Source organism: Mesoplodon bidens (genome assembly GCF_964165515.1).
Source record: "Mesoplodon bidens genome assembly, chromosome: 17".
Classification (NCBI taxonomy): Eukaryota; Metazoa; Chordata; class Mammalia; order Artiodactyla; family Ziphiidae; genus Mesoplodon; species Mesoplodon bidens.
This window is the reverse complement of record NC_138174.1, coordinates 23,202,042-23,214,710: the sequence shown is the minus strand read 5'-3', so window position 1 is coordinate 23,214,710 and position 12,669 is coordinate 23,202,042. Positions and strand designations below refer to the sequence as shown.

Below are 12,669 nucleotides of genomic sequence, written 5' to 3'. Positions count from 1 at the left end.
TTTTAATTCATCACACCTCCTTGTATGGCCCTTGGGTTCCCAGAAGACATTCTGTCATGGTTGGAAATAAAATGCTCGTCTTTACCTTGGCGGTGACTGACGGACACACGTCACTGTTCTACTTCTCCTTCCGATGCTCGTCACGTGTGAAAACAGAAGGTCTACAAACAGCCTATCCTTCTCACCACTGGTGCTCCTGCCTTTGGGGGTCCGCTGGGCAGGGAGCACAGTCCCAGGCATGGGAGACTGAGCCATCTCACTTTGCATGTCCGAAGGCCCTTGTCCCTCTGCCCGGTTCTGAGCGACCCCAGAGTAAGCCTGCTAGGATCACACTCAATGTTTCCTAAAAGGAAGCTCCTACCAGCTGCGAGATAGTGACATGGCTCCCATCAGGCCCCCATCAGTCGGCTGCAGGACACTGAACTGGAATCCAGTAGCCCTTCCCTTCTGTGCCCAGGCTGGTGCTGGGGGCTGCAGCGAACCTCTTCTTGGACTCATGCCTAATGGTAACCTGTCTGTTGGGCATTCTTATGCCTTTCAAAAGCACTTCCATATAGGAGATAAACTGAATCAGAAAAATGAAGGCAGTCCTGGTGTTCAAAGAGATCAGGGGATAGCCCGAGACAGCCTTATTATTAATTTTTTTAACCTAAGACTTCCAGCCATCTATGAAACTGTTTAGACAGACTGAATACTGCTGATTCCAAGTGAACTTAATTATGAGTCCCTAATTTGACTCAGTTGGCTGAAAGAGCTGGAAAATCTTTGACTTCTTACTGGAGTTAAAAAAAAAAAAGTCCGTACCTATTTTGTGGTGAGTTTCCATGGGAACTTGACAACCCAGGAACCATTCTCCATAATTAAAAGAGTATTTGCTCCTATAAGGAGCTCAGAGTTTAAATAAGGTATAATTAAAACCCAAGAGCATTTGTGCATATGGAATGGTTTAAGGGTCGTCTATTAAGCAAGGGCTGTTTTAGATTTACTCTCTTCTAAAATCTGTGTTCAATGTACAATGTATACTCACCAAATATTGGGTTAGGGACATACACTGGAGAGTGATGTTCATTCTGCTTTATCCTGAATTTAAATTAACAGCTTAAAATATATTTGGCATCAGGCACTGTATTTCTATTAACTTGAAATGTTTATTTATCTCTTTAAAAGTATCTCACACCTCAGAGCGCAGGGTAGGCTGTGTCTAGCTCTCTCCATACCCCCTGGGTCCACAGTGTCTTGAACACAAGAAGATGCTTGACAAGTGTTTGTCAATCATTAGAATGATGCTGAGTTTCAATTCTCTGGTCCATAGTCTCTTCAGCATGTGGCACTGAATTCTGGGTGTGCAAAAGTTCTGAACGTTGTGGAGAAAGGAACCATTCTTGTCTGAACACGCTTCTTAATGCCTGCCATTTCAGTTTAGCCAGAGCAAGTGTTCTCAGGGCTACCATCTTCTGATCAACTTATGCGACGGAACCATCAAAAACAGGGACCAGAGGAAGGGGATTATGTAACTGAAGTCAACCAACTTTTACTGAGCACTTACTTGGTGAAGGGCCCAGGACTAGGTGTTGGGGGATGACTAAGATGAGAAGCACAGTTACAGTCACTGAGTTACTTGTTACGTGCTCCACACTAAGTACTGTTGGAAGGGCTTCATAGGCACTGACTCACTGAACTCACAATACTGACACTAATCAGGTTCTGCCAGGGAAGCCTTACCATCTAGGACAGACTTCTCTTCTCCCTTCCTTCCTGTGCAACTCCTGGCCCTCCCCCACTGCCAACCTGGAGGGAGGGAGAAAGGAGAAAGGGTGAGGGGAAGGAGAGAGGGAGAATAGAGGTGAGGGGAGAGAGAGAAGGAGAAGGAGGAATTGATCTGGCTTTTAAAGTTTGGCTTGATTGCAGCAGGAGACAGACTATATGCAACAATACATTTGAATTTTTATCAAAAATTATCTTCGCAGACTTTGGAGCAGGATGCCGATTTTCTTGAATGAATGCTTCGATAGATCTGTCTTGATTTTCAAATGTATTAGCAAAACTCATTTTCATTTTTCTCAGCATCTTAGTTTGGCTCCAGCAAACTCCTTTTTCCCCTTTAAGAGTCACCGGCTGAGCAGCAGTGACTGGCCCGCCGCCCAGAGGGATGTGGAAGTGACAGCCGGTCTGGCGGAACTCTGGCCAAAGACACACTGTAAATTACTATACGTGGTAAACAGCAAAAGTACAAGGAAGTGGTCTTCATAATCAGAAAGGCAGAGATGCCCTGAAAAACTTTTTTTTTTTTTTTTTTTTTTTTTTTTTTGCGGTACGCGGGCCTCTCACTGTTGTGGCTTCTCTCGTTGCGGAGCACAGGCTCCGGACGTGCAGGCTCAGCGGCCATGGCTCACGGGCCCAGCCGCTCCGCGGCATGTGGGATCTTCCCGGACCGGGGCACGAACCCGCATCCCCTGCATCGGCAGGCGGACTCTCAACCACTGCGCCACCAGGGAAGCCCTGAAAAACTTTGATTAAAAAAAAAAATTGAACCCAAGGTATCATACAAGTCCTCACATAATAAACCTTGCTTTTTCTGAAAACCAAAGTCAATTCTCTCCACCTCCCCCTCAGAAATGCAATAAAACCTGCGCAGGTTTTTGTTCTAGGAGGAAGATGGAGGGCAGGGCAGGCCGGAGGCTCCTGGGAGGGAGGGTATTATCCCCTGGGATTTCCAAGAATTCCTGGGTCGGCTGCTGCCCCGTGAGGCAAGGTCTCACTGTTTTGGCAGAAAAGGAGGGGGCAGGGATTCCTTAAAGGATGGAGAAGTTTACTTCTATTTCAGGTCTGGCAATTCCCCTGTCCGTTCAGTAGAGTGCTCTGTTTTCAGAGGACTGCTTGGAGGTGACTAGACTAACACATGCAAATTTGTACCTAAAAAAACCGAGTGGCCTGTCACCTAAGGAGATGCCGCTGGAAGGCCTGTTTCCCTCAGGCTGCAGGGCCTCAGTCCCCCCTTTCAGCAGTTCACATGATCTTGTCTGAAGCTTGGTCAAAAGACAAGATGGGATTCTTGCTGTTAGGCTGCGCCCCCCGAACATGCACGGCTGAAAGAACCACCACCACCTACCTGCCTTTTGGCAGGATCTTGAGGGCCCAGCGGAATAAGGAAGGTCAGTTGCTTTCCCTTCCCTCCAATCAGTCTTGCGCTTTCCTCATAAACCACACACCGCATTCTCCGGGTCCGTCTCATTTCCAAAAGCACAAAAAAGACTTTGAACTCCTCAGGGCCTGGCATTTGAACCCCGGTTCTTTCATCTCTGCCCTTGGCCTGGTGTGGAACATGCACTGTATTGTGTTCATTAATTCTGCCGACCAAGGAACGAGCCTGGAGAAAGTTGTGCAAGTTCAAGTCCTACTTCAGGCTCTTATCAGATGCCTGGGAGGAAAACCACAGAGGTCTGGGAAGAAGGCTCTTCAGTCGAACTTCCAGGGAGGACCCCTGTGGTCCCCACTGAGAGGAGAGGTCCTTGGTATCCCTGCAGATTCTTCCGGAGCACAGATCAGGGGCCAATCCTGCAGGTATATGCTTGCTGCCATGGTCTGTAAGATCTCCTCTGTGGCTTATTACTATTCTTGAGTCATTATTATTCTTGTCTCATCCCAAGCAGGCTATGAAATTATACATAATTCTTACTTGAGAAATTGACAGGCTGTTTAAAAAGAAATGCCACTCCTCCCAAAGTAAGGGAAAAAAAGCCACAGGTTCAAATCAGAATTCCTGACTGATTCCATTCTTTTTTTCTACACCTACCTTATAAAGATGTTAAGGATCCGGGTTTTGTGTAGACTTGCCCCTCATCTAGCCAAAGACACACTATAAATTACTATACGTGGTAAACAGCAAAAGTACAAGGAAGTATTCTTCATAATCAGAAAAGCAGAGATGTCCTGAAAAACTCTGATTAAAAAAATGATGGAAGCTTTTTTTGAGGAAAAAAGTTATTTATTTACTTATTGGAAGAGCTCATTGAATTTAAGAAAAATCACACCCAAAACTCACTTTCTTCTTCTGATATATGAAGGTCTGCAGAATAGAAACGCTGCGTGGAAGGTGGTTTCCTCAAATAAACAAATCCAAACCCAATAAATGAGCAGTCCTGAGAAATCTGATATCAGTTTAATAAGAGACATACATTGACACATAAACGCTTGGTTCATTTTTCAGACAAAGGATATATGGCTTCAAAAAATAGTGGTGGTGCCTGCTTTCATGCTGAGCTTCTAAAAGATTCAAATGAACGGAATTTGAGGATGAAAGGGAAATTTTCTAAGGCAGTGGTTCTCAAACTTTAGCCTGCATCAGGATTCCGCCGAAGGCTTTAAATCACAGATTCTGAAACTCACATCTCCCCTCCCCCATCCTCTCGAGTCTGATTTAGTAGGTCTCGCTCGAGTAGCACCCGAGAATTTACATTATGAATAAGTTCCTAGGTGATGCTAACATTGCTGGACTGGGGACCATGCTTTTAAGAACCACTGTTCTAGGGAAATGAAACTCCCCTCTGTATACGTCTGGATGCAGGAGCTTTTTCTTGTGATCATCTTATGCTTCTGGCATTCTCTTCTAAAGCCCTGCAAAAACAGAGCATTCTGACCGCTATTTATTTATTTATTGAAGTAGAGTTGATTTACAGTGCTGTGCCAATCTCTGCTGTACAGCAAAGTGACTCAGTTATACACATACAGACATTCTTTTTTATATATATCCTTTTCCATTATGGTTTATCCCAAGAGACCGGACATAGTTCCCTGTGTTATACACTAGGACCTTGTTGTTTATCCATTCTAAATGCAATAGTTTACATCTATAAACCCCAAACGCCTAGTCCATCTCTCCCCCTCCTCTCTTCCCCCTTGGCAACCACAGGTCTGATCTCTACATCTGGGAGTCTGTTTCTGTTTTGTAGATAGGTTCAATTGTGCCATATTTTAGATTCCACATATAAGTGATATCATATGGTATTTGTCTTTCTCTTTGTCACTTACTTCACTTAGTATGATAATCTCTAGTTGCATCCATATTGCTGCAAATGGTATTATTTTGTTCTTTTTTATGGCTGAGTAGTATTCCATTGTATACATGTACCACATCTTCTTTATCCATTCATCTGTCAATGGACATTTAGGTTGTTTCCAGGAGGCATAACTCTCCCAGACTTCAGACAATACTACAAAGCTACAGTAATCAAAACAGTGTGGTATTGGTACAAAAACAAACGTACAGATCAGTGGGACAGTATAGAGAGCCCAGAAACAAACCCACACACCTACAGTCAATTAATCTTTGACAAAGGACGTAAGAATATAAAATGGGAAAAGACAGTCTCTTCAGCAAGTGGTGCTGGGAAGGTTGGACAGCTGCATGTAAATCAATGAAGTTAGAACACACCCTCACACCATACACAAAAATAAAACTCAAAATGGCTTAAAGACTTAAATATAAGACATGACACTATAAAACTCCTAGGAGAGAACACAGGCAAAACATTTTCTGACATAAATCATACCAATGTTTTCTTAGCTCAGTCTCCCAAAGCAATAGAAATAAAAATGAAGATAAACAAGTGGGACCTAATCAAACTTACAAGCTTTTGCACAGCAAAGGAAACCATAAAAAAAAAAATGAAAAGACAACCTATGGAATGGGAGAAAATATTTGCAAATGATGCGACTGACAAGGGCTTAATCTCCAAAATATACAAATAGCTCATACAACTCAACAACAATAAAAAACAAACAACCCAATTGAAAAATGAGCAGAAGACCTTAATAGACATTTCTCCAAAGAAGAAATACAGACGGCCAGCAGGCACATGAAAAGATGCTCAACATCACTAATTATTAGAGAGATGCACATCAAAACTATAATAAGGTACCACCTCACAAGGGTCAGAACGGCCATCATCAATAAATCTACAAATAACAAATGCTAGAGAGGATGTGGAGAAAAGGGAACCCTCCTACACTGTTGGTGGGAATGTAAGTCGGTGCAGCCACTATGGAAAACAGTACGGAGGTTCCTCAGAAAACTAAAAATGGAATTACCATATGATCCTGCAATCCCACTCTTGGGCATATATCCAGACAAAACTATAATTCAAAGAGAAACATGCATCCCTATGTTCATAGCAGCACTATTCATAACAACCAAGATGTGGAACCGACCGGTCAACCTAACTGACTGCTTTGTAATCTTGATGACTTGACCATTTTGGAATCTTGATTTTGGCTTCTACTAACCAAACTAGCAAAGATCCTCTGTTCCTGGTCACCCAAAAAGGCCTGGGAGAGGTGAGTGTTTTATTCCCTTTTTGGCAAAGGTGGCGACTGTGGTTGTTCCCAGGCCCTTTAGGAAACACTCCTCCCCTCAGACAAGCAGTCTCCCTTGGTGCCTCCTACGTTTGAGTGAGCACCTCTCCTGCTTGCTTTTACCACATCAAGGGAATTACATACAATTTGAGAAGAGTTTTAAATCAGCATCTCAGATGAGGCAGAGAATATCAATCAAGGTTCTCTTTAAGCTTCTCTCCTTTTTATAACTCAAGGATTGATGCCCCTTTCTTGGTACCAAATGGGACCATCCCTTTGATTACAGGTTAGGAACTAAAATTTATTGGAAAGCAGTCTAATTCTCCAGCACATTGCTTCAGAGGCTAGAAAGCTTCTTTAGGGATTCAACATTTCCCATGTAAGAAGTACACTGATTGAAACCAAATTTTATCTGTATTTCAGCATCAGAGGTGGCTGCCACATTCTGGAAAAGGATTTTTAGGGGAACAGGCAAATATCCCCGAAAATAAGTGTGGCTCCAGACCCACATACAGAGAAACAACTGGAACAATTTAAATCATTACGTTCCCAAGAAGGAATTTCAAGTTCTATTAATACAAGGCAGAGTCAGTCAAAGATGAAAGTTTAGTTTAACTCAAATAAAAGTGAGCTATGTGGCCATTTCTCAATCTTTATGCCCCATCTAAGATTAGGAAGATCACTAAGGTATCTCGCAGGGATGTGGCAGTTATCCACGTTACCTGATTCATCAACTCTCATTTTTTTAGTAGGGCTGTCACAGTTCTCATCATCCGACATTTCCATCTCTTCTTCTCGGCGGATGCCCATAAGCTGCTCACTCTGAGCGTTCCGGAGCTCCTGGAAGCAGAGGACCCATGGGCGTCAGAGTCAGCTACACATGACACACCTTTCCCAATGGTCTCTCCATGTGTTATGACTGACATAGGAATGTCTTCACCTCCCAAACACTGCCCCGCCTAATCTAGAGTGAAGTTCTGAGGGGTCTGGGGTGTGGACCAATCGAGGGATTCGGTATCAGACTTGGGAGAAATTCCTGATCACCAATGGTGAGTCAAGGGCTCTTCAGCAAGTTACTTAATCTCTGAATTTCCTCATTTGTAAAATGGGGGACAATAACGTCCAACTGGTAGGGCTGTCGTGAGGCTCCCATAGAAATGCCTGTTACCAGAACTGGAACGTAGGGGTGGATAGGAATGTGAGCAAGAGAGTTTTTTAAAAGGCCGGTCTACCACTGACCCACTGTGTCGCTTTAGGGATGCTTCTTCATCTTTCTTAGTGTCAATTCACTCACTGAGATAGTGTGACAAGGAGAGTTTTGAGGATAAAAAAGTTAATGCATGTGAGACACTTAGCATCATGTGAGAGACTTGGTTCATTAAGTTGAAAATGTTGACCACTATTATTATTCATGCAAAATAGTGTCCCTGCATGTATGTGCCCATGTGTGATCACATACAACACACACATACATACACACACACACACATTCACATATCCAAATGGTGAAATTCAAATGATGTCGGAAGACAAAATGAAAACAGATGCCTTCTTTGTTGGTGTTTTACATTATCATGTGGGGTTTATTGTTTATGTTGTAATGGTTGTTTTGGCATCCCTTTAAGATCTAAGGATCATTTCTTTCTCCACTTCCTAGAAAAGTGACTGCAATCAAGGCATTTAATTTCCTGAGCCTTTGTCTATTCACACAAAAATGGGGCAGTGGTAATACAAGGCTGTTTGACTGCAAGAGTGTATGTGAAAACTCACTGTAAAAAGTAAAGAATTACACAATAAATTGTTTACTACTGTGCTTAAACATCAGGACACTAATTGCTTACATTAAATAATTATATTATTATTTTGGATCAAGCTGTAAATTATATATTTGCAAATCCTTATCCATTGTGTTCTTTTATATGTTCTGTCCTCAAAAAAACACACAAAAAAAGTGGGGTGGGGTGGAAAGAGCTGCATTGTTGTTTTTCTCCCCATTTATATTGGAGTCTCTAAAAAAATGTCAAACAGTTAAAATAATTTCACTTTATAATAAATCTATGAATAAGAATAAAACTAAATTACAACACCTAATGTATTAATGGCATGACTTTAAACACAGTTTAAAGCGCTCATTCGATGGATGGATGTGTCTATATCATTCTGTTATACGTGCTCTCAACTCTCTTCTCTCCTTAGCACACAGATTTTTAACTGTAGCACGATGGGAAGGGAATTCTGTATTGCTAACCACATTGGCATGGTCAGCTCTGAACCCTGGGAACCACAAGTGCACAGACAAAGACAGGGAAGTCACCAAAGACAGGGAAAGGGGGAGGGCAGAAGGCAAGGTCCCTGGGACAGGGCCACCCATCACAGGGCAGTCCTGAGAGGCACCAGGATGACAGGCAGTGTCCCCTCACTTGACCATGCCACCCTGTAGAAAGAGGTGCCAATTCCGCCTTAAGTAACACCATCGGGTCTTGGAGGCGGATGTCACATGTGATTAGTGGGGAAGTTTTTAGGTTGTGGACAACTAATCTTTCTACTGACAAAGAGCCCAGTTCCCGAGGAGGTGGCCTGAAAATACTTGGAGCAAAGAAACTTCAGGTGGAAAGAAAACACAAGGCTAAAAGGGCCTGTTGTTTAGTTCCTACAGTTAATGACGAACTGTCATACATTAGCTGTTCTCGTGGGGAAGGGTGGCAGAAAGGAAAAGATGGGAGAAAAAAAAAAAAGCTGAGGCTGTTTCCACAGGGTGCCTCTGGTTCAGCAGTAAATCACTTGTACACTCTAATAAATCTGTAAAGGTGTTGCAGATAATTAACAGATGCTGTTCACAGGAACGTGGAAAAATCAAGCCAATTATCAAGCTCATATGCAGCTGAGAAATCATCCACAATGTTAAATTGCCAACTGGTATTTAATCAATCAGGCAACATGTAGGGGAGAAAATCAAAGGTAATTTAGAATTCTATTTCCTACTATATCAGAAGAGGTGGTGGTGGGAGTGGCAGGGAGACACAAAGATCCTTTACAGAAGCATCTTTCTGGGCTGTGTCCCTTTCTACCTCCCAGTAGGGAGCAAAGCAAGCAGGCTTCCTTGGAACAAGGCTGGAAGCCTTCGAGTGTCCTGCTCAGCAAGGGAGGGGATGGCCCTGCACGGGGGAGGCGGGGCTGGGGAAACAGGATCCGACGTGGCAGGAAGCGTGATTTAGATCAGTAACAGATAGTTGCCACCACTCCCAGATTAACGAGTCTTTTTTACGCCGGGGTTTATTCAGCATCATGCCACCTGCCCTTCTCTTAACATTTCTTTTAATCATGTCTGGTTTTATGTGAAGCCAAAAAAAAAAAAAAAAAAACAATTCATAGGCAGATCATTCCCAAATCTGAATCATAGTTTATGGATTCCAATTAGTGTTTCAGAACCCTCGATTCACGTATTTCATCATTGATTTTCGGGACTCTTTCCTCATGAAAATCAACCTTGACATGGGGCTCAAGTCAGTGTCTGGGAGAGCACTGGGTAAGCATCCTTTGGTTTTCTGGCCCCCGAAGAATAAAAGAGAAATCCCACCTCCTGCATCAGTCACCAACCACCTTCTCGGTATTTGTGAACAAAATAAAAAATGTCCTTCTAAATAATAAACTGCACTAGCCTTTTAAGTGTCCCATTATTGTGCAGTCATTCAGTACTCATCATAGTAACAGTGATAATAAAGAATTTACTTGGTATGCATATGGATGCTACATCAAGTGCCATTGGTATTCAACTGTAATTTAGCATTAGTTAATGGGCACTTAAAATGCTACCCAAATGATTGATACTGCAGTACTCTGTGGTTCCTCAAACTCTACATAAAACACTTATTTTACAAGTGTGAGCCAAAATCATTAAATTAATAAACCTTACCTTCTATAAGTTTGGGATTTGGACAGAGGGGATTATCATTTAGAGAACTTTAATATTAACATGCTAGAGACGGAGAGGCATCCAAATGAAAACCATTCTCTCGTTAAAAAAAAAAAAAAGAAAGAAGCAAACAAAGACAGTATACTTACTTTTAACTTACAGGTTCAAAGCGTACACTACACTGAGGAGTTAAAAATAACAGCTGGACCACCAATGACTAATGACACAATCTGGTCCTTCTAGGTGGCAGTGAAGGTTAAGTTCTGAACTCTTGCCTTGGGGTAGATACTCACACTTCACACATGCATTGATGCAGAAGGGTGGACAGGGCTAGCCTGGACATTCACTTCCCTGAGGAAATGTGCTCTGGGGAGAGGTCTGATAGGACCTGCTGGCTAGCACAGGGGACGGAGACATTGCTTAGGATGAGAAGATGTGGATGAAAGGCATACTTGCCATCTCTAGCCAAAGAGCAAACCGTCACCATCATGCTGTAGAACACTGAAAAGAAACTCGGTAATTTAAAAACTAGTTTTCTATTTTACGTTACACTTTTTTTTTTTCTTGTTTTGCACAGTGATTAGGCAAAGTGTCTTAGCTTATTTCTGAGCTCTTTACTATGAATGGGAGAGATGCTTTTCTCCCTTTGCAGGGGAGAAAAGCACTCTGTCCTCTAAGCATTAAGTCAGCTGCTTTTCTGGATAAGGAACAAATCTGAGCTGGATTTGGAGTGGACAGTGAGGGCAGGATGACTGCCCACTGTAACAAAAACCATCATGGCTGCAGCCACACTATTCCCTGCCAATCCAGCTGTGTGATGGTGGTTAAAAGAGTAATAATAAAATCACCAACCTCAGAATGCTTTCGCCAAATGTCTATGTTCTTGCGCTGAGCTTTCGAGAAATGGTCCCAAGCTTTTTGTCTGGTAGAAGCGTTGAAAACGGCCACAATCTGCTCAACTTTGGTGAACAAGGAAGTCAAACAAGACAAGTAATTTATGTTGTGATCACTATAGGGAAGCAAAGCAAAGACACTAGGAGTCTATGGATGATGTCGCAGCAGAAATAACATCATCAATATCCATCCAATTTGTGCCTTTTTGTACTTACATGTTAGCAAGGTTGGGGAGGTCTCCCTTCATGTCTGTCTCCATAACTTTAGGTTAAAACAAATTCTAAATACGACTGGGAAAGGTTCATGGACATCTGCTTCCAAGCATTTGTTACCTCTTGTCTAAAAATATGACTTGGTGCATCTATACACCTAGATCTATAGATATACAGGTACTGGTGTTGACACACAAATATAGATATACAGATCAAAAAATGCCTGGATTGGGGCCTTAGAAGTGAAGCCCGGGGGGAGTGGCTGAATGAGGAAGAGCCAAACATCCCTTTTTAGCTTTTGGTCTCCATCTCAAGGACCCCAGTGCAGCCCGCTGAAGACATTACCGTGTCCAAGTTCCAAGTTGGGGCAATAAGTAGTTGTGTCATATCTCCCTTCAGTCTCAAGGCCATTTTTACTCCTTGGTCCCCTTTTCTCCCCGTTGCGCCCATTATAGCCAGCCCTCCAGCCCTCCGGCAGAAAATGGGAGCCACTGCCTTCACTTCAAGACAGACCAAGGCTCACCCAACCAGCAGCACCACATGCAGATCTTATTTCAACACCATATGGTGTCCTTCGTAGTTCATCACGGCCACATACCATTCTCTCTTACTCCATTTTAACTTCCATAAGGCTCTCATCCCTCTGGCTCCCGACACCTTGGAAGTTCTAACTCTAACAATTTGACTTAATTTTGCACTTCTGTGGCTTCCAGGGGAGGCGCTACATCCACGATCAATGTTGAAGGGTGGTGAACAAACGTAGATAGGGAAAGGGACGGGCTCTTGGTAGTGGATGTGAGAGGCGGGGGTCAACCAACTGCAGATTCAATCTTGCTTAAGCAGTTATTGATCTAGTAAGCAGGGATTAAGGAAATTACAGCACTGAATGAGCCGTATGATTAAACCTGAACTCCTAAATATTTAGTTAGGAAGGCACAGTCAAAATGAGCTTCTTAGGGATGCTAATGCTCTACTTAACATAAATCTTTCTAAAGTGATTCCCAAGGCTCTATTCTAAAAAAGGACATCAAAGCTCTTCCAAATCTTCCAGGTGCCCAAGGAATGTCAAAGAGTAATAGAAGAATCCCCACAGAAGAGCAACACCTGGTGCCCCAATTTCAAACATTAGAAATAAACAAATGTGTGGTGGAGGAAAGGAAGAAAGCAGATTCCCTTCACTTACTACATGGTAAATATCTTCTAACGCTAATAAGCAACTACTTCTCAGTCTATGGGTGATTTTCGCAGGGGCTTTTACATGGACCGTTTTCTAACTCAAGAAGATCGCAACTCCAAATC

At 42.8% G+C, this 12,669-nt stretch overlaps 1 protein-coding gene across 7 annotated transcripts in view; it reads right to left on the bottom strand.

Moving 5' to 3' along the window:
- The window catches only part of ENOX1 (ecto-NOX disulfide-thiol exchanger 1), a 332,135-nt gene that overhangs the window by 125,297 nt on the left and 194,169 nt on the right, over positions 1–12,669 (bottom strand). For all 7 annotated transcript variants that reach the window (XM_081214793.1, XM_081214789.1, XM_081214791.1 and 4 more), the window contains 2 exons: positions 11,117–11,223; positions 7,074–7,191 (listed from right to left, as the gene is read on the bottom strand). In XM_081214793.1, coding sequence (XP_081070919.1) covers positions 7,074–7,191; positions 11,117–11,223 — 225 coding nt within the window. The remainder of the gene's footprint in view (positions 1–7,073; positions 7,192–11,116; positions 11,224–12,669) is intronic.